Genomic DNA, 22447 nt, shown 5'->3' on the forward strand with positions numbered 1-22447 from the left:
GAGTCAAAGACCAAGCTTTGCAAGGAGATGGCAAGATGGAGTAGGAACCCCCCTTTTCTCTGCCACGCTGCTTCACCAGGTCTCAGCTTCAGAGCATGCAGGGCCTGGCAGGTGGAACAGGGACTTCACCCAGAAGAGGAGGCACGTTGGGGTGACGGATGGCCTGCCCTCCCTCGGGCGCTGCCAAGCCTGGGCCTGCTCTGCTGAGACAAAGGGCACAGCATTGGAAGCCTGGCCACATGCATCTCATGAGGTTTTCCCTGTGTGGAAGCATTTTGAGTCTAGGGCGTGGTAAAGCCCATGGGTCCTCAATGGCAGCCCCATTGGCTGTGTGATGTGTGACAGAGAAATTTTCCTTATTGAGTTTAACTTTGTTTGATGCCAGCAGGCAGCTCAGAGAGAGAGAGGCTTATTGTTTAATCATCCTGGAAGGGGCGGCCTCCCCACCCCTCCCACTGTGTGTGGTCACTCCCGCCCTCCCCACCCCCGGCTTCCTGCAGAGCCCGCCTGTGTTCATGAGCCCTGTGTCTTCTGCCCAGGCCTTTGCTTTTACTTTGAGAGAAATCTTTCTGATTCCACTATGTCCTTTCTGCCTTTGGGGTCTTTGTGGTGAGTGAATAGATTCCAGGTTTGCTTTCATTAACTCCCGGAAACTCTTTGGTGCTCACACTGGCTGTAGCTATTGGAGGCTATAACTGGGGAGAGGTGGGCAATGGAGATGTGAACCCCCAAAATCTCAGACAGGTCTCAGTTAATTTAGAAAGTTTATGCCAAGGTTGAGGACATGCACCTGTGACGGCCTCAGGAGGTCCTGACAACATGTGCCCAAGGTGGTCAGAGGACCATTTGGTTTTGTACATTTTAGGGAGACATAGGACATCAGTCAACATACATATGAACACTGGTTCAGTCTGGAAAGGTTGGACAACTGGAAGCAAAGGTGGGAAGACTCTTCGGTCTTCAGCGGGGAGGGGCTTCCGGGTCAAAGGTAGATAAGAGACAAATGATCACATTCTTCTGAGTTTCTGACGAGCCTCTCCAAAGGAGACAATCAGATCTGCACTGATCTCAGTGAGCAGAGGGGTGACTGAATAGGATGGGAGGCGAGCTGGCCCCAAGCAGCTCCCAGCTTGACTTTTCCCTTTAGCTTAGTGATGTGGGGGCCCCAGGATTTATTTTCCTTTCACAGAGACGTTCTTTGTAACATCTTCCTTGTGAATCGTTTTGCTTTTCCTCCGTACATTCATTCTCCTCTGCCGCAGAGCCAGGGTAGTAGATACAAGAGCTCCATCCGGCAATCTCCAGAGGCTGTTGGGAGCATCTAATGACGTCATGCCGATGCTCGTGTGAGGTTTTGCCCTTCAGAGTGTCCTCTCCGGTGCATAACTGCAGCCGTGTTTAATAAAACAAGCTCTCTTATTTTTATCTACATCAGGAACTATTTTTTCAGGAATGAATGGATAAAATGTTTTAATAAAAAAGTATATCAAAGCTTCTAAAAGTCACATCAAGGGGTTACACAGACCCAGCTGCTGCCGGCTCTCCCCTGGGATGAGCAGTGTCCTCATCGTATCGTCCCCGATGAACCGGCCGTGAGTCACACGACTCCACCAGTGGCCTCCTGCAGTCCCCACCTGGTGGACTGTCTTGAGCATCTGCTGCCACCAAACACTTCTTTCACATTTCCTGATTAGTCTCTCTCTGTCTCCTCTGGGTCTTCCCACTGCGGACCACATCATGGTGCATCCTCTCTCCCTCCTCCTTCAGAACAACAATACCCTCACCGAGGTCCTCACCATGGTCCTCCTCTCATCCTGCATGTCCTCCAGTGGTCCTCGGGCACCCTGGGCTGCTGCCTTGGGGTGGGTGTTTGCATCTGTATTTCCAGCAAAGCTCTAAACCAAGTCTTTTCCTGAGCCCTGCATGTCCTCAGCACTCAACAGGCCAAGAGTGCAGGTGGCCTGTTCTCTCCCTGCCCACCACCTGTCTTCTCTCCTGGCTAATTTCTCCACCAGTCACCCATGCAGAGGGCTAGGATGATGCAGCTCCTTCCCTTTTATTCCCAGCAGCTGAGAGGTCGTGAGGTCTCAGTTCTCCCTCTTCCAGGCCAGACCTGTCCCTCTGCAGGGCTGGATAGCAGGATCCCTTTGCCCCATTCTAGCCACATTGTCCATTCCGGCCCTGTTGCTATTGCATCCTCCACATTACCTCTTAAATCTAGAGGCCCTAAACATGTGCTGTGTGAAAGTCCTGTCCATGGTCTCTCGGCTCTGCAGGCTCCCATGTCCCTGCCCACAGGCCTCATCAGTGTGGCGCTGCAGCTCTGTGCACCATCCCACCTGCATCCCTGAGGGTACCCCAGCTGCCACTCTTCAGGGCCATCCCTTGGCCTGTATCCTCCTGCCTGAGCACCTGGAGGCTCCCGGGTCCCCTGTAAGGCTTAGCTCCTCCTCTGTGAAAACCTCCCGGGCCGTTTCCAGTTCCCCCAGCATGCACAGCTCCCCCAGCACACAAGGGGTGGGGCTGGTCACCCTCTGGTGGCCCCTTGCTGCCATCGCCGCAGAGTGTCTACCCACAGGGCTCTCACTTCCTGGAGGGCAGAGCCTGCCTCTTCACATTCCAAATGCCCAGCACAAAGGAGACTGAGAAGCAGTGATGGGAAAGGAGTGGGCCCAGGAGAAGAGGTGGGAGAGGAAAGAATTTGAGGCCAAGTGGCAAGAATTGTGACCTCACCATTCAGCTGTCTGATTTGCAAAAGGGCTAGGAAGACGGAGCCTACCTTTGCTCCTACATCTCCCCGACATCCGTGATCCTATGGCCTATTTTCCAGTTTACCTACATAGAGAAGAAAACTACCCTGACCAGCACACAGAATCCAGATCACTAAGACATGAACTCACAAATGATAAACAGGAGCGGGTGCAAGACTAAATTCCGTAGGAGAGCCTTCCAAAAAGGTTTGCACACAATGACTACAATCAGAGAGGAAGAAAAGAATCTCTAAACTCCGGGGTCATTACTCTAGAGAGAAAATCACAGCCAGGGGTACAAAATTGTATTCTGTGAAAGTGTTCTGCGCTCTCCTGGCTTCTGAACACAGTCCTCCGCTTTAACAACTGGGGTAGTGGTTTCCATTCATGGCCCCTCTCATTAAATCTCCTTCAGCCCAGGTTGTTTGCTTCCCCTTTTGCCTCCCCAGCAGTTTGTCTCCTGTGCCGCAGTCCATGCTGCCCCTGTGTCCAGGAGGACAGTGCACACACGCTGGCTGGGACCTACACCAGGCCTTCACCCAGTGGAGGGGGGCAGGCAGGGGTCTGCTTCCTCCAGGCCACCAGGAGCTATCTAACTTTGAGCAATGCTTTTTACTGCAGTGAGCCTGTTTCCTCTTCTGTAAGAACATGGGGTTGAACTGCATGCTCCCCAAGGTCTTTTAAGCAATAAAATCCTGATTCCGTTAGTTGAGGCGGAAGGAGGACCCCCCGTGTCCCCTTGGGCGTAAGTGATAAGAAGTCGTTCCCGCACCCTCCACCTTGGTGTTTTGGTCTCCAGGGATTAGGAACTGCAAGGACCACTGGGGAAGGAGGTACTGAGGTTCAGGGGAGACGCACAGCACCACCTGCTGTGTGCCTACTCGATGCCCGTCTAGACTGTAAGGCAAGCTTGTCCAACCCACAGCTTGTGGGCTACGTGGGGCCCAGGATAGCTTTTAATGCAGCCCAACACAAATTTGTAAACTTTCTTAAAAGATGATGAGATTTTTGGTGATGTTTTAAAGGTCATCAGCTATCGCTAGTGTTAGTGTATTTTATGTGTGGCTCAAGACAGTTCTTCTGGTGTGGCCCAGGGAAGTCAAAAGATTCGACACCCCTGCTCTAAGGAATGTCACAGGACCACAGTGATGACAAGGGTCTGGGGTTAGAAGAGGGATGGGCAGAGCAGTGGAACAGCAAGGAGAGATCAGAAAAAAAGAAAAAGAAAACAAACGAGGATCTGAGCATATAATACAGGTGTCACTGCAATGACACCTGAGGCAGCACAGTGTGGGCTGGCCCCGTGTTGTTGTGGCACACACATCACCTCACAGGTTTCTCAGGCAGCCCCAGGAGGTGGGAGCTGTCTCATCTGGTTAGCATATGAGGAAACTGAAGTCAAGAGTAGGACACAGTGATGCTGACAGTGAGCTGGAGTGCAGGGCCAGACACCACGGTCACCACCCGGCCCCCGGAGACACTATTACAGACCAAACGGGAAAGCAAAACTGTCCCAGCACCAAAGACAAAGGCAGACTTCAGAGAGCCTGAATCCTAGGTGTGAGCATTAAAACCAGGAGTTGAGACAGTGAATCTCAGGGACCCAGGAATGAGGAAGGACTTTCTCTTTATAACTGTGGTAAGACCTATATAACATAATATTGATCACTTTAACCACTTGTAAGTGAACAGTTCAGTGACATGAATACATTCACAATGTTGTCCTCACCAATATTACACCCAAAACCTTTTTATCATCCCAAATGGAAACAGTGACTTCCCATTCTCCCTCTTCCAGCTCTTGTTCACCACGATTCTGCTTTCTGTCTCTCTGAATCTGACTACTCTGGGTAGCTCTTATAGTGGGATCATACAATAGTTGTCTTCTTGTGTCTGGCTTATTTCACTTAGTATAATGTCCTGAAGTTTCATTCATATTGTGTGTTAGAATTTTACCCTTTTTTAGAGCTGAATAATATCCCATTGTGTGTGTGTGTGTGTGTGTGTGTGTGTGTTTACTACAGCATCACATTTTGTTCATCTGTTGATGGACACTTGGGTTGATTCCTCCTTTGTCTGTTGTAAATAATGCTGCCACGAACATGGGTAGATGAACCTGTTCAAATCCATGCTTTCAGTTTTTTTGGATGTGTATCCTCTGAGCAGAATTGCTGGGTCACACGGTAATTCTGCTTCTTTGTGAGGAACTACCACACTATTTTCCACAGTGACTGTGCCATTTTACACTGTCATCAGCTATGCACAATGGTTCAAGTTCTCCACATTCTCCCAGTTTGTTATTTTCTATTTTCTTCTTATTATTGTAGCATTCTTGGTGAAAAATTTCTCTTTTTTTTTTTGAGACGGAGTCTTGCTCTGTCCCCTAGGCTGGAGTGCAGTGGCGCGATCTCAGCTCACTGCAAGCTCCGCCTCCCGGGTTCACGCCATTCTCCTGCCTCAGCCTCCCTAGTAGCTGGGACTACAGGCGCCCGCCACCACGCCCGGCTAATTTTTTTTTGTATTTTTAGTAGAGATGGGGTTTCACTGTGTTAACCAGGATGGTCTTGATCTCCTGACCTGGCGATCCACCTGTTTCGGCCTCCCAAAGTGCTGGGATTACAGGTGTGAGCCACTGTGCCCGGCCAAGAATTTCTTAAATAAAACTTTAGCAGTGTGTGTATCCCAAGTCCTAAATATGGATAAATTTAAATACCTGACCCATGATACAACACTTACCATATTTGTCCCAATAGAAATGTTTGAAGAAATTTTCTCCCGTCACTCATGGGGCTGTGTGAGGTCCCGGATACTGCCCTGGGTATAGCAGCTTGCTCAGGGGAATACTAAAGCTATTCTTACTCAAGTGGTGCTCTTTGTTTGTTTGTTCATTTGTTTTTGCATCAAAACTAATTACATCTGTATTCCCAGATGGCCAGACTTGAGATAGTGTGAGCACTAAGAAGAATATTTAACTGTTGTAACACACTAAATTCAACAGAAAGTACATGGTCCATGGTTATCTTCATGGAGAGGGAGAGAAGGAATCTTCCTCTTGATTTCCAGTTCCATCAGAAATGTGTGAACATGGCTGTTCTGTAGCCCTGAATGATTCAGGCAGGGATCACATATGTATGCTAACACCATTGGATGAAGGATTGCTAGGGAACCCACAGATCACTCCATGCCAGGTATTAGCCCACAGATGCTTGTTACTTACAAAGGGACATGAAGACCTTTTCCATGGAGAGATGGTGACCTGCCACCTCAACCACCCATCATGTTTAGCATCACAGAGAGGGCGAGCCCAGCAGGCACCCTTGATCTGAGGAGGCTAAAGTACAGGCATCACCTGGTGACCAAAAATGTTTATCCCCAATCTTATCACGCCTCCAGTTTACAAGAAATACAAGCGTTATAGAAAGCAATTGAGCAATGATCAGACGAACCCAGAATGTGGAACATTCTACAGACAAAAACTGACCTGGACTTCCCAAAAAGTCCATGAAAAAATACAGGGCGAGGGAAATAAGTGTGGGACCATTGTCTTCTAGGAGCAAAACAAAGACATTTAACAACCAGTATAATTGAATTGGATACCTAGGTCGGGAAAACGCCATGGAGGGGAGGACTGAATATAGATTGGATGTTAGATGTATCATGGAGTGATTGCTGGTTTTCCTATGTGTGACAGTAGGTGTTAGAGTTATGCTAAGAGACTGTCCCTATTCTTAGGAGACACCTGCACATGCACCTCAGAGTAACATGTCGTGCTGCCTACAGTTTATTTTTAATTTTTTGGAGAGCTAGAGATGCGTTTTATATATATGTGTGTGTGTGTATATATATGTGTGTGTATATATGTGTGTGTGTATATATATGTATATATGTGTGTGTATATATATATATATAAAATATAGTTTGAGAGAGAGAAAGCAAATATATTAAAATGTAAGCAGTTGTTAAATCTAGGATTATTGTACAACATTTTTTTTTTTTTTTTTGAGACGGAGTCTCGCTCTGTCGCCCAGGCTGGAGTGCAGTGGCTGGATCTCAGTTCACTGCAAGCTCCGCCTCCTGGGTTTACGCCATTCTCCTGCCTCAGCCTCCCGAGTAGCTGGGACTACAGGCGCCGCCACCTCGCCCGGCTAGTTTTTTGTATTTTTAGTAGAGTCGGGGTTTCACCGTGTTAGCCAGGATGGTCTCGATCTCCTGACCTCGTGATCCGCCCGTCTCGGCCTCCCAAAGTGCTGGGATTACAGGCTTGAGCCACCGCGCCCGGCCAACTTTTTCAAGTTTTGTATGTGTTTGAAATGTTTTAATGAAAAGTTGGCAGGAATTAGATCTAATATTTCGTGTTCAGTGTTCCTCAGAACTCTTATTTCCTGCCTCATGAAAGCCTCTATCTTTCTACTCTGCAGTTCGGGACCGAGTGAGATCGAAGATGGAGAGGGACATCCTGGCAGAGGTGAATCACCCCTTCATTGTGAAGCTCCATTATGGTAAGTAGAGTCAAAATGACACTTTAGAGAGGACCCAGGGCAACCTTCTGCAGATCAAAGAAAATTGAAAAAGAAATAACAGATCAGAAAGAAGACAATCTTTCCCATACCATGGAGTCCTGCCCTGCCTGGGGATGAAGGTGCCTTCTATCCTGATCGCTTAGTCTCTTCTGTATTTATTTTCTTTGAAAGAGCAAGAAGCCCTGTTTTCATCTCAAAGATCTAATTTTGATGGGATATCCATTATTAAATTGTTACCATACCATTGATAATCTCAACCTAGATTGGGGTGAATCTATGACTTATTTTTGTGTTGTTTTAGAATAAAAAGCTCTATGACCCAATAATTTCTTTAAACCAGAAATGGTAACACCTTCTTCATTTCAAATGAATATCATGTTTAAAGATAGTAGCTCATTGACCCCTCAAAACTTCCATTCAAGGTAGCTTATTATTTTCATGTTTCGAGGCTCAAATAATTAACCAAAGGCCACACAGCTGCTTTGCCACACAACTTCTCTTCATTTGCTGTCTGCCTTTTTATCCCAGTAGAGAAGCAGTAAGTGAAATCTTCAAATTAAAAAAAGATGGGATGAGATGGTGGCTGCAGACTCATGGCTTACTGCATTAAACTTTCCCACCTAATAATCCAGATGAGCTAAGCACAGAAGGGAACAACAATAAAACCAGTAGTTTGTTCTTGGTTGCAAAGGACAAGGTGGTGTGTCTGGGAGGTGTTAGTGAGATTTGCGTGAATCTGAGGACAGGATGAAGGAGGCCTGCAGAAGCTGGGCATACCCTGCTGTTCCTTCTGGGCCATGGACAGTGCAGTTGCAAACCTCTGCCTCCTGGCAGAGGAGGTCGCAGAGGCTGGCTTTCCAAAACTCTGTCCTCTCCACTGCTGCCCAGCGGCTGGTGTCACGTCCCATCCCACAGGTCATTTATGTTACTTGCTAGCGTGTTTTCTGAAGAAATTTAAGAACTGAGTGTCCTACAAAGAGCTTTAAACAGACCTCCACATCACCTCGGTGGTGACCCAGCATCTCCACCTGCCTATCAAGCCCAGGATGAAGCATTTAATGCGCACTCAGTTTACACAGTTCTGGCAGAGGGCTTTCTAGCTAGAGGCTATGTTTCCAAAACCCCCACATTTATGATGTTTCTCGCATTTACTTTTAGAAAATAAAACGTTTTCTAGTATGCAGGGATATTGGGATCCCTTCCAGCCACACCTCCTATGTAGATAAAATAGACACCACGCGGTGCCTCACCAGTGCTGCCGCAGCAGCCATCGTCACAGCAGCGATGGTGACGGGCTTCTCTAGACCCTCCCGTGCTCATGCGCCCTCTCAACAGAGGCAGGTCCTTGCTGAGGGTGGGCAGGAGCTGTGTAGCCTGCCTGTGGCCTGAAACAGAAAGTCTGTAGTTGCAGCTCACAGTGACCAGACCTCGGACGTGAGCCCCATTGTCTTGATGTACAAATAACTGGGCCGACCCGTCACCAGAACTGCCGAGAGAGGAAGGCAGGGGGTTCCCTGGTACCAGAGTGGAGTTCTGTAGGAAGAAGGCACTTCCATAGGGCAGAAAGGACACGTCCTCCGAAGCAGAGCCACCTTCAGGCTGCTCACTAATGCATTACGACGAAAGCCAGCAACGACAACAGCTTGAATATGCACATCTTTCTCCCCGTGTATCTTTCAATTCCTTTGCAATTGAAAAAGGGAAGGAGGGGAGAAAAAAGAAAGATGAAAAAAATCTCAAGACCCCCTAAAACAGTGAGAGAGGGGCAGCCCTCACAGTGTCAGACCCCCTCTACTGGATTCGGGGTCCTGCCATTTCTCAAGTCGCTCAGCCTCCCGGAGTAAGCGGCACCTTGAGCAGGGAGAAGCCAGAGCCACAGGACATTCGACAACCTGCCAAAATGCGGGTCTCTCTCCCCCACAGCCTTTCAGACAGAAGGAAAGCTCTACCTGATCCTGGACTTCCTGCGGGGAGGGGACCTCTTCACCCGGCTCTCCAAAGAGGTGAGCAGCCACCACATTATACAGGAGGGCGGGCAGGAGCTTCCGTCTAGGACTAGAGGGAAGGAGGGGTGGAGAGCACTGAGAGGAGATGAGCACGTGCAAGAGTGCGTGTGTGTGTGGGGTGCATGTGTGAGTGTGTATGAGAGTGCGTGTGTGTGTGGGGTGCATGTGTGAGTGTGTATGAGAGTGCGTGTGTGTGTGGGGGGTGCATGTGTGAGTGCGTGCAAGAGTGCGTGTGTGGGAGGGGTGTACGTATGTGTGCAAGTGTGCATGTGTGATGTGGGGGTGTGTGGGTGAGACTGCGTGTGCATGTGTGGGGTTTGCAGGGGGGTGTGTGAGCGCGCGTGCATGTGTGCGGTGTGTGTGTTTGCGTGTGCGTGGTGTGTGGGGGTGTGTGCATGGTGTGTGGGGTTGTGTGTGCATGGTGTGTATGAATATGAGTGTGTGTGCATGTTTGGGTTGTGCATGTGTCATGTGGGATAAGTGTGTGGTATGTGTGTGATGTGTGTTGTGTGTATACGTCAGGTGTGTGATTTGTGGTGTATGTGATGTGTGCTGTGTGTGGTGTGTGTACTATGTGTATATGTGGGGGGTGTGTTTGGCATGCTGTGTACGTGTGTGGGGTTGGTGTGTGTGGTATGCTATGTGTGGGGTGTGTGGTATGCTGTGTGCATGTGTGCATATGTAGGATGTGTGTATGTGTGGGGTTTGTATGTGTGTGGGGGTGTGTGTGCTATATGTGGTATGTGCTTTGTGTGATGGGGCGTGTGTGTGTGTTTGACATCCTGTGTGCCTGTGTAGGGTGTGTATATGTATGAGCTATGTGTGTATGCTGTATGTGGTATGTGTGGCGTGTGCTATGTGTGATGGGGGTGTGTGTGTGTGTTGGGCATGCTGTGTGCGTGTGTAGGGTTGTGTGTATGTGTGTTGGTGTGCGTGTATGCTGTATGTGGTATGTATGGTGTGTGCTATGTGTGATGTGGGGTGTGTGTGTGTGTGTTTAGTGTGCTGTGTGCATTGCTGGCTGGTTCTAAGGAAGCTGCACAAGTGGCCCTAGCAATCGTCTCAGGTGACACCAGCAGTGCCCCTGCAGCTCCAGTACCATAAGTCACACTGTTGACCTCTCGGCTAGAGCAGATGGAAGGCGCAGGTCAGTGGATAGGAGCGGCTGGGAAAGACTCACAGGGTCTGACTTTCCGTCCTGGGAAGAGGGAGGTATTGCTAAGCCGCCGCACATTGGCGCTGTTTACTGCACACCCCAGGGCTTCTCCTTGACCTCCAGTGCCTTAGGTGGGAACTCTCCAGGATGCAACTTTACCGCATCCCGAGAGCCCCGTGGCCCTGATTGACATGAAAAGCACCCCACTTCATGGTATGGCAAAAGGCATATTCCGCCCATGGCAGTGCCAGTGCCAGGCTTTCCATTCTGACGATCCTGCTTGTTTGTCTTGTACACAAAGGAGGAGTGGCCAAGGTGCTTTCACAGCAACAGTGGCCTTCACGCCCCCCACTCCCTTTTCCCCACCTTCCCCTTTTCAGCAGGAGACCCCTCTGTCTTGCACAAAGCCCCAGAAGAACAGTAAACCAAGGCAGAGCTGCTCGTGAGGCGGGCCCAGAGGGTCCCAGAGACCATGGCTGCCCTGTCCCTCTGCGTCTATCAGTCCCTCGGGCAGTGGTGCACGTATCTGTGGGACTCCGTGCACGGAGGAAAAACACTAGGCTGGGAGAACCTGATCCAATCTCTACACGAAGCCCTTTGGCCCCTTCCTGTGCCACCTGCTGTGCGCCCGTTTCCAAAGATGCTGGAGCCTGGCATCTGCCCATTCCTCGTGTGGTATCATCTGTTGGTTTGTCCCCTCCCCTCTCATCCACAGGGAGTCAGTCCATTTGGGGTCTGGTTTTGTCCAGCAACTGCTATGACACGCCTGTGGTTGGGCGCCCTGACCAAAAAGACAACAGTAATCAGCGAAAAGCCCAGCAACTCTCACGTGGGAATGTGTCTCCCCTGAGGGCCTTTATTTCAGAGTAGGCGGAAAGTTGTCCAGGGCAGGCACCACAGATTCGTGGAGTTGGTGGGAACCTGCGGAATGTCTTTTCCTTGGGTCCTCATTCAGCAAGTACAGGGCCCAGCATCTTACAGGGACGGTCACTGTGCCAGTGAACCTGCAGGACTCACACCATGAGGTGTTTCCTTTCTATGGAGAAATGTCCTGCTTTTGTCCTTGGGGGTTACACTAAGAGCTGGGGGAGTGGAAAGGCAGGTTTGCCTCTGAGCTCTAAATTGTACACACAACCCATGGTGGGCCACATGTGGATATGCCAGGTCAGAGGAAAGAACCAGGCCACCAGCAGAATGTGCTGTCAGCCAGTCCACTGAGCACGTGAACCAACCTAGAAAAGAAACATCCATCCGGGAAAGGCGCTGGCCAAGCGTGGAATGGAGGACAGGGACTCAGGGGGCTGGCGGGTGGCTGGAACATACATCCGGGAAAGGCGCTGGCCAAGCGTGGAACGGAGGACAGGGACTCAGGGGGCTGGCGGGTGGCTGGAACATACATCCGGGAAAGGCGCTGGCCAAGCGTGGAAAGGAGGACAGGGACTCGGGGGACTGGCGGGTGGCTGGAACATCCATCCGGGAAAGGCGCTGGCCAAGCGTGGAACGGAGGACAGGGACTCGGGGGGCTGGCGGGTGGCTGAAACATACATCCGGGAAAGGCGCTGGCCAAGCGTGGAACGGAGGACAGGGACTCGGGGGGCTGGCGGGTGGCTGGAACATACATCCGGGAAAGGCGCTGGCCAAGCGTGGAAAGGAGGACAGGGACTCGGGGGGCTGGCGGGTGGCTGGAACATACATCCGGGAAAGGCGCTGGCCAAGCGTGGAAAGGAGGACAGGGACTCAGGGGACTGGCGGGTGGCTGGCACCCACTGGCCACTGTCGGGACGTGGAGCCTGCATGTCCAGCCCCGTGGAGGAACCCCCTGTGTGAAGTGTGTGCCCAGCCATCAGCCTGACGCCACTCACCATTCAGGCACCCTGGCCACCCTTCTCCTAGTTTTGTGCTTGCTGGGCAGCCTTCTGGCTGTGTGCTGATAATTCAGTAATCATGCGGACTTGTAGTCTCCATAATGTTGATTTCTCCTGACGAATATAGAAAATGGCTTGTGGGCATGATTTGGCTTCCTTGTAAGGGGGTCTACAAAAACTATGTGCTGATTCTAACAAGTCGAGGGTGGGGATGAGTCATTGTGGGACCATGGCTTTGGGGTCTGTTGGGCTCCGAGGCCTCATGCATATTTCGGCTGGCCTGAGTGAGCCCCCAGCACATGGACACTTAGGCCATCCCTGCCTGATCACCTCCAAGCCCTGAGCTGTCCCTGCCACATGGGATCCTGGAATGTGGCCGCCCACCCCAACACCCAGAGCCCTCCCCGTCCCGCCCCCTCGGCTTGGGGCACCCATAGCCGACTCTGCACCACCTGTGGGTGGTCTTTGGTAGAACTAATCCCACTTTGGGTTGACAGCAGGTTACGCAGGCTACTAGTTTGCATCAACCCAAGGAGTGGAGATAGATAATCCATGGGGAAAGTGATTCGAGACCCATTTTCAGTCACCTCATCAAGCCCTCACAGAGTCTTACTTGTGTTAAACTTGTTATGAATTCACATCATTAGCACTCATATTGGAACATAAACCCAGAAACCTACTCCAGAGCCAAATGACTTGCAGGGGCGAGAAGGACATAGAGAGGAGAGGCTGAATCTCAGCACCCCACTCTCAAGGCGGCATGAGTCACCTTTGCAGGAAGCCCTCGTCTCCATCCACTGATCTTAGAACTGCAGAGGGAACTTACTTTTCTATGAGAAGAGTCAGAAGACCACTGTGGGGGGCCACAGCGTTCCACAGAGCAAACCGACCCCAGTGTGGACTCTCCGTCTCTCTGGCAGCGTTCTTTAAAACACACCAGCCATAAAACAAGTTAAATGTTTTTGTTTGTTTTTTTCTTACTAGGTCATGTTCACAGAGGAGGATGTCAAGTTCTACCTGGCTGAACTGGCCTTGGCTTTAGACCATCTCCACGGCCTGGGGATCATCTACAGAGATCTGAAGCCTGAGAAGTAAGTGAGAAAAAACCAGGGCTGACTTCCCCACGCCCATCAGCTCCGTGTTTTTTGCTGGCCCGTGTTGGTAGCCGCTGCTAGATATTTATTTCCTAAATGAGGACGTATCAGAGAGCAGACTGGGTAGACTCGTGTGCCGGCAGGACTGGCTCAGCCATCGGGTGGAGGTGTGGCCTTGCTGATTTGCATAGGAAACGCCCAGGCCCGTTCCCACCTGACGCTCATAAGGCCTAAGGGAGGCCAGGCTCAGGTGTGTGTCTGTGATGTACAGGAAGCCAGAGCTGGAGAAGGGCACGCCCACCACCCTGACCCACATTCCCGCCCTCTCTCCTGGGTGAGGCTCATCTGGCCACTGGGGACCATCTCAAACATGGCTACCTCCAGGGCAGTTTCTCCTCCTCTGTCATCCCTTCCCTGCCGTCCTCCAGATTCAGGAAGCCCTTTCATCTACTTCAGGAAGCCCCCCGAATGTGGTCAATGAACCTCTACTCAGTTACGCGTCGACCCCACCTCTAGGTACCCAGTCAGATCAGCTCGCCCAAGAACGTATCTAAAAGACAATGGCCCCAGAATTCCCTGAGTCCACTGAGATTTGTGTATCCTTGGCAATGGTGACCCATGAGGCTATGATTTCTAGGATATTTTGCTAATCTGTTCTAAATTTTTGAACAATAAAGTCCCTCCAAAATAATAGTGTTCCCATTTTCCTTGTGTTGTTGTTGTTTTTACATTTTCTTTGTAGACCCGACACATAACTAGAAGTGATCCACTTAGGAAAGACGAGATTTAGAGGATGGTATTTTAGGTTGAGTTGACCTCAGCAGTATCCCTGAGGTGAAGTAGCTGATTATCTCACTCACTCTTCACTGCCCTGAGGGGCTGATTAATACCATCCACCCAGACCAGGGCCCACAGCCGCCCCTAGATGAGGCATCACCTGGTGGCCTGGTGAGACTGACCAGCCTTGGGTACCACCAGGCAGCCTGTGAGCTAAGACCAAGGGGGCCCTGGGGTCTGCAAACAGGTCTCAGCTGCTACTCCACATGCCTGCCCTGTCACCTGCGTGGTACTGAGAAAAGACAAGCTCTGCTCTGAAGCTGGTGTTGTCAGATGCAGCTGTCATTTATGGGAAACAGCTGGGTTTACCCAGAAACCAGGTCACATCCCATATCCACCACAGGATGTAAAATGCATTTGCCCATGTGCTTGATGATCTGACTTCACCACCAGTCCGTGGAAAGCCACAGCTGCACATGTGAGTTGAATACGTGTGTAAATACAGCTGGAGCATCCCTCATCTGAAAGTCCAAAATCTGAAATGCTCCAAAATCCAAAACTTTTTGAGCCCCAATGTGACACCCCCCAGTGGAAAATTCCACACATAAGCACTTAACACAAACGTGATTTCATACACAAAATTATTTAAAATATTCTGTAAATTAGCTCCAGGTGATGTGTAGAAGGCATATATGAAACATAAATGAATTTTGTGCTCAGACTTGTGGCCCATCTCCAACATATCTCATTATATATAAGTAAATATTCCAAAATCCCCAAATCCTAAACACTGGTCTCAGACATTTCAGATAAGGGATGCTCAACGTAGAATCATAAAAGACTTTATCTGGAGTAATCCCATGAAGAGAGTAGCCTCCTAGCAGCTGCTGTCTCCCCCCAAGAGCTGCAGCACAAGGCCAGATTTCCATTTCAAAGTGGGTCTGACCTAGAAGAACCCCGTGGTGCCGAGCCCTAGGCCTCCCCTTTCACCCCTCCCTAATTGGGGGGTGATTGCAGAGCCTGGCCTGTCACCTTGGGTCCTTGCAAAGGTCATCCCAGAAGTTAACCTCGTGTTAATTACCCTCTAAGTTGGAGTCCTGTGTTGTGAGTCTGTGTTGTGAGTCTGTGTTGTGAGTCTGTGTGGACGTTGCCACTGCTCCTCCTCCCGTGGCCCTGGCTGTTGATGCCTGTGTGTTAGACGCACACCCCGTGCATCTACTCAGGCCCGGAGTGCCGGTTCTCGTTACTCCTGAAGGTCAGCATGATCCTATAGCTAAAACTAGCTTTATTTAATTGCAGACTTGAAGGAAAAGGTTGTGTTGTTCAATTAGAATTATTAGAAAATTAATCTTGAAAGGTGCTTAATTCTGGGCAAAGATTGAATATGCCCAAAAGGCAAATATGAAAACATTTGCCTTGTTCATTATAAATTGTTATCTTAATGATATGCTGTAACTTTTCCTTCCCATTTCCAGAAAATAGTAGGTTTTTTTTTTTTTTTAACTCCGTGGCAGATTTTTTTTAATTGTAGAAAAATACACAAGACTTTTACAGTTTTAACCACGTTTAAGTGCCCAGTTCAGTGGCATTAAGCACATTCCCATTGCTGGACCACCATCCCCGCTGTCCATCTCCAGAACTGTTTGATCTTGCAGAACTGAAGCTCTGGCCCCCTGCACAGTATGCACAGTAGCTCCCCAGCCCCCGGCACCCACCATCTACTTTCCATCTCTGTGACTCCGACTCCTCTAGGGTCCATACATTTTATATTTGTAAAATCATATAACACCTGATGTTTCGGGATGGGCTTATTTCGTCGAGCATGATGTCTTCCGGGCTCCGCTGTGCTGTAGCGAGTCAGGCTCTCCTTCCTTTCACAGGTTTCTATAAAGGTGTCACAGATTAATCCTCCAAGCCTTGCCTGTTTCCAGCCCACTTCCTGGTCCCTTTAGGGCGAGGCTGGTACCTCCCAGCATCTGGAAGAACAGGATTTAATTACAGCCAAATAAATACATAAATAGGGAAAGTTTGGGGCCACAGGGGTGTCAAGGTATCACAGCCCAGACTCCAGCCTCACGTTCAGGGAAGAAGGGATTTACGCCTGCACCCAGCCCTCTACGGACCCTGCCTCTATTCTCTATGCGGGGTCCACCCCACGGCAGGATACCTGGGAGGAGCAAAGGCAGCTCTCATATCAGGCACGTGGCGTGACAAGGGCTTGGCAGGGAACAAGACAGGGACCCACTGGCCCGCAGGGGTGCCAAGCGGGGAGCAGGTCTCATCCCAAGATGTACCTGCTGAAGCCTGAAGCTCCTTGGTGCCATGGCCCCTGCTTGTGCAGGCTTCACCTGGGATAGGTCTCAAGAGCCAGGGCTGGGATCAGGGGAGGATACGTGGGAGAAGAAGGGGGTCTTTGGACATCAAAGGCATCCCGAGTGCAGAAACATTCCTTCTGCGAGGCTCTGGGTCTCCACAGGCCAGGGCGGTCCCAGGACACTCTCCACCTGTGCTTCGTGCACAGCAGTCTGGAGGGCTCCCAGACCTTCCCTGGGGACCCACGAAGGTCTAAAGCCAGCAGTCCCCCAGCTGCAAGAACACACATCCCTTTGTCCAGGAGGTGTGGCACCAAATGCGTTGTTGAACTGGGAGCTGTGGAGAAGGGAGGCACGATGGGAAAGCCCACTGCACAAGCCATGGGGACCTCCTGGGCCAGCTTCATCAGGGCTCCCTGAAGACATCCGCCCGCAGCTGCCCCGCAGCTCCCCTCTGAGCTCCGCGTGCCCGTCAGCAGGCTGGGTCTCTTTCTAAATCATCTGTTTTCTTTCCCTTTCTTTTAGCATCCTCCTGGATGAAGAGGGACATATTAAGATCACAGGTTTGTAAAAGACGGCAGGCTGCCTCCGTGGCTTCATCTCAGCCCTGGTAACTGGGGACCACCTCAAAGCCCAAGCCCTCTTATTTAGACCACCCTTCCCTTTGCCAGATGCTTGTCTCTGATTTGGCAGAATTTTCTATAGCTACAGACTGGTTATGGCATTGTACATCTTCGTAACGTCCAGAACCATGCAGCTTCCCCGGTGGCCCCTTCTTTTCCCTCTCCCCCGCCAAGCTCTGTTTGCTGGGCTCGTTAGCATTGCTGGGTGTTTAGTTCAGGAGCCCCAGTGCCCAGTGCTGACCTTAGGGCAGACATCTGGTGTCTCGCTGGAGTGCGGCCTGCAATGTGGGCCTTGCTGATGCCCAGTGCCAACCTGAGGGCAGACATGTGGAGTGTCGCTGGAGTGCGGCCTGCACTGCTGTCCTCACTGATGCTGTCCCTGCCTCCTCCTCACTCCCTGGACTGTGGTGGTGGCCACGCGAGTACCCTCCCTGTTTCTATCTAAGCCACCGGCAAGTTCAGTCAAACTGGAAACAGCTCCTCTAATCTCAGGACACCCCATTTGTATCAGTTCCCTATTGCCCGAAGGCAAGCTCACGTGGTCCTGCTTTCGCTGAGCAGGGCTCTGCCACAGCCACCTGGAAAGGGGGCAGAGCCCACAGAAGGACACTGATGCCCACCTGTGTGGGTACCCCCGAACACACCCAGAGACCGAGGCAGTGTGTGTGCTTTGTTTGCATGTAGATTTCGGCCTGAGTAAGGAGGCCATTGACCACGACAAGAGAGCGTACTCCTTCTGCGGGACAATCGAGTACATGGCCCCCGAGGTGGTGAACCGGCGAGGACACACGCAGAGCGCCGACTGGTGGTCTTTCGGCGTGCTCATGGTGAGCCTGCCCCGACCCTCTTCCGTGCTATGGTGGCTGTTCCCCACGTGGACCCCTGTCCCCAGGTTGGTTCAGAGGTCCCGGAATGCGGAAGAAGGCAGTGCCTGAGGGCTTGGGACACAAGGCAAGTGTCCAGGCCAGGCATTTCCCGGCAGCCTCCTCCCCATCCCGCGTCCCCACCTCAGAAAGCGGGGCTGGGATGCAAACGAGAACGCAGACGTGTGAGGAGTTGAACCCTCTTTATGCTTGGTGCTCTTGGGGCTTAGCGTGATGATTACAAGAGACGCCATGATTTTCGTATTAAAATATTTTTCTTATTTAAACACAGAATCCTTGCACTTAGTTACAAACAGACGTACATGGAGTTAGGCATTTTTGCATCGGCGTCTGGAAAAGTGAATTGTCTCTGTCACGTGTGAACAGACAGAGTGCATAACCGAACCCGGCTTGGACGGGGCCTTCTGCACCGTAGGAACGGTGTGGGCTCCTTTTCCAATCCTCAGAGGACCCTCCCTCCCTCTGCCAATCCTACCCTCCCAGCTGGGCAGGGGGCTCATGACCTCAGGGTGGAGCAGGCGTGCAGTGAGTGCTCTGGAATCTGACCTGGATGACAGTGGGGTTGTGGCATTTCAGGGGTATCCCGCACTCCGGCCTGTGCATCACACGCAGGAGGAAACTGAGGCCGTAAGCACTTTAGGAAATGGGATGAAGGTTGCTCCGCTGGCGTGTGGCGGAACCGTGTGCCTGCCAATCCCAGTTCCCTTCAGAGTTCATGCCGCCTCTCCTCCCACCACACCCCACCCCTCATCCCCTTGCTAGGGAACCCCAGTGCTGAGTCCTGCGGTGTCTCCTGGGGAACCCCCAGCTGGTACCCAAGGCCTCACTGGTCCTTTGCCACTTGGGTCACTTCACTGCACCACTCTCTAGGCTCTGGCCTCGGCCCCAGGAGCTCACAGACCCTGGCTGTGTCCCACGTGCCCGCACGGGCTGCTCACCTCTCCCTGAGGGGCAGACATACATTAGACGAGCTCCGGAGATGGGTGTCCACAGCCTAACCCAGAAAGCCAGTTCGCAGTCAGATGCCCACATCACATTCGTGGCTGCTCCTGCCTGTGGAAGCCCCTTCCCTCCCTGGTCATTCCTGCCTGGTACAGCGAGTCACAACAGAGACAGTCATGCAGTTCAACACGTGAGCACAGGCATGACGCTTGAGAGAATGCCTGCAGCAAAGCGAGGGGCCCACGAGCTCAGCCAGGAGGATGCTGCTGTGGATTTATTTTTTATTATTATTCAGACCTTCAGTGGCACCAGCTAAGGGGCAGGTCCTCTCCATGTGGAGACCACCGAGCTAAGTCCCCCATGGTCACCTCTGATACCACTTCTGCTTTCCTGTCCATGCAGAGAACACTGAGCTAAGTCCCACACGGTCACCTCTGAGACTACCTCTGCTTTCATCTCCATGTGGAGACCACTGAGCTAAGTCTTACCCCACCATCATCTGAGAGCACCTCTGCTTTCATCTCCATGTGGAGACCACCGAGCTAAGTCCCCCATGGTCACCTCTGATACCACTTCTGCTTTCCTGTCCATGCAGAGAACACTGAGCTAAGTCCCACACGGTCACCTCTGAGACTACCTCTGCTTTCATCTCCATGTGGAGACCACTGAGCTAAGTCTTACCCCACCATCATCTGAGAGCACCTCTGCTTTCATCTCCATGTGGAGACCACCGAGCTAAGTCTACCCCACCATCATCTGAGAGCACCTCTGCTTTCATCTCCATGTGGAGACCACCGAGCTAAGTCTACCCCACCATCATCTGAGAGCACCTCTAGCTTTCATCTCCATGTGGAGACCACCGAGCTAAGTCTACCCCACCATCATCTGAGAGCACCTCTAGCTTTCCTTCCACTGAAAGAGTTTTTCTTTAGATATGTCAGTGAGACAGGTTCGCTTTGCTGTCTTGGAGGTGGCTCCACTCCCTTCCACATATGTCGGTTTCCTGTGTGACCCTGGCTGGTGAGTGGTGGGTGAGGGCAGTGGGGATAGCCTTGTGGAGGCCTCCCACGCTGGTGCAGGTTTTGCTGGCGCAGGGAAGTCTGACATTGCCTTTGCCAGCGCTGGGCTATGGGTCCAAGCTTATAGTCTGTGGCTTCCAGTTCTTATACCCCTCCTGAGAACCCCAAATTCCCCCAGAGAGGGCCACACTGCACACCCAGGCTCCCTGGGCCACACTGCACACCCAGGCTCCCTGAAAGGGCTCCTGGCATCCTCCTGTCTCTGGGTCCTATCCTGTAACTCTGGGCTCACGAGTAGCCCATACAGCAGTGCTTCAGGCCAGCCTTTGTGTAATGAACAAGGTCATAAAATGCTGCCACCCGGCTCTCAGGCGAACCGATATTTAAAAGAACAAGAGGCCAGGCTGGAGTGGAGAGGAGTACCTTAGCAGAGAAAAGCGCAGCCAAAACACCACGTGTAAGTCAAAACCAACCGGACTTAGTTTTGTGAGGTTTCTGGGGGGTCGGCAGAGGCGGGAGTTGATATTCTTCTGTTTCTTCTATTAAGGCAACAGATCATAAACCTTTCTCATAATATAAAATATATCTTTAATTTTTTTCTTGTGTTTTTTTTGTTTGTTTGTTTTTGAGATGGAGTCTCGCTGTGTCGCCCAGGCTGGAGTGCAGTGGTGCGATCTCGGCTCACTGCAACCTCCGTCTCCTAGGTTCAAGCAATTCTCCTGCCTCAGCCTCCTAAGTAGCTGGGACTACAGACACCCGCCACACCCAGCTAATTTTTTTTTTTGTATTTTAGTAGAGACAGGGTTTCATTGTGTTGCCCAGGCTGGTCTCGAACCCCCAAGCTCAGGCAATCTGCCAGCCTCAGCCTCCAGAAGTGCTAGGATTATAGGAGTGAGCCACCACACCCAGCTTTTCTGGCCTTTATTGCTACAAATTTAAAAAACAAATGGAGAAGCTGAAAGAGAAAAAAAATAGGAGAACAGAAAAGACATCAAAGGAATGATCCAAAGATGGAGACACAAGGAGGGGCCAGAAGAAGAGGAAATGAGACCACGTTGCATTCGTGTTGCTCCAGCAAACTCCTTCCGGGTTCCCTCCCACCATCAGCCCTAAGAGAGAAGCGCCACCGCCAGTGGCCTTTGCTGACCCTGGCAGGGTTGGTGGCTCTGGCTGGTGGCTCTGGCTTCGGTGTCTTCTCGGCACTCCTGGCTTGCCACTGCTCTAACATCTACCATCTTATATCGTCATTGTCTGTCTCTCTGAGTATCTCCTGGCACATGGAGTTTCTTAAACACCAGTCACCCTTACCCAAGATGCCTCAGCACAGACAAAAGTGCCTGTACCTGGCCAGGCCTCCAAGGGACCCATGAGGGAGTGAGGACACCAGGGTGGAAGCAGAGAGGCACTCACACCCAGACCCAGTACCCGGCGGCCTTCACCCGTCCTGGAGTCCCCGCCCTCCCCGTCCCTAGAGCGTGGAGAAGATGGCATTGAGAGCTTCTGAAGGAGGCCTGGCCCAGCACTGCCTGGCACGTCAACACACCAGGCATCCTCCTCCCGCGTGCCTCCCTGGGCACAGGACATTTCTTACTGAATTGTTCACTTGTTTGCTGGGATCGTCCCACGTTCAATGTCTCGTGACAGCTGGGGAAGGGGTCCAGCTCCAGAACGGCTGTGTCCCTTTCGAGCCCGAGGCAGGGCTGGCTGTTGCAGTGGTGACCACAAGCTAAGGCTGCCCGGCCATCTTCACATTGGATCTCAACCTGACAATCCTCAATCCGGCAGGAAAGACTGTGTTCTTTCTGTGCACAAAAATGAAAACTAAAGCTCAAAGAGCCTAAGTGTCAGGCTGAAGATCACATATTGTCCCAGAAACACATTCTCATTTAGTCCCGCCCGCCCACGTGGTGACGGGCCACACACAGGCAAAGGTCTTGACTGTGGGGGCCTCACGCTTCCCACACTTCTGTGGGCGGCATCAGAAGTGACTTCTGAATTCTCATTTGCAGCTAAGAGATGGGCCTCAGGTGACCTTTCAAGTCGTATCTTACCCAAGCCTTGTAAGGGGATCGGTGCAGAGCCGTTGTGCGTGTGAGGGGCCTTGTTTTAAAAGAAGGCTGAGACCCTGGAGGCCGTGTGCTGAGGGAGTGGTCCTCATGTGTGGGCGGCCGTCCATCCCCTGGAGATGGATGTGTGCTGGGATCTCTTCCCAAGGAGCAGCATCCACAAGTGCCCTCCACAGACCTGGAAGGAAGGACGCCTGTGCCAAGGGCGAGAAGTCAGTGTCCCTGAATAAAATTCCGGGTCTGAAATTAGGAGCTTGTACCTGGAGAAGAACGTGCAAACCTGGTGGCCAGCTGCATAGTGATGTTAGTAGAATTTCCAGCACTCCTCTATACCAGACTGGAGCCACTTTCTAGAAGGATATTTGGGTTGTGTTTTGTAAACATCTAAAGCATCTCTTGAGCACTCTGGTTTCATGAGACCACTTTATCCTTC

At 51.3% G+C, this 22447-nt stretch overlaps 1 protein-coding gene across 7 annotated transcripts in view; it reads left to right on the forward strand.

Annotated features, from left to right (window-relative positions):
* The window catches only part of RPS6KA2 (ribosomal protein S6 kinase A2), a 452599-nt gene that overhangs the window by 348971 nt on the left and 81181 nt on the right, over nucleotides 1-22447 (forward strand). For all 7 annotated transcript variants that reach the window (XM_015137669.3, XM_077999204.1, XM_015137670.3 and 4 more), the window contains 5 exons: nucleotides 7169-7249; nucleotides 9194-9273; nucleotides 13282-13388; nucleotides 17006-17043; nucleotides 17788-17930. In XM_015137669.3, coding sequence (XP_014993155.1) covers nucleotides 7169-7249; nucleotides 9194-9273; nucleotides 13282-13388; nucleotides 17006-17043; nucleotides 17788-17930 — 449 coding nt within the window. The remainder of the gene's footprint in view (nucleotides 1-7168; nucleotides 7250-9193; nucleotides 9274-13281; nucleotides 13389-17005; nucleotides 17044-17787; nucleotides 17931-22447) is intronic.

This window comes from Macaca mulatta, chromosome 4, assembly GCF_049350105.2.
Source record: "Macaca mulatta isolate MMU2019108-1 chromosome 4, T2T-MMU8v2.0, whole genome shotgun sequence".
NCBI lineage: Eukaryota > Metazoa > Chordata > Mammalia > Primates > Cercopithecidae > Macaca > Macaca mulatta.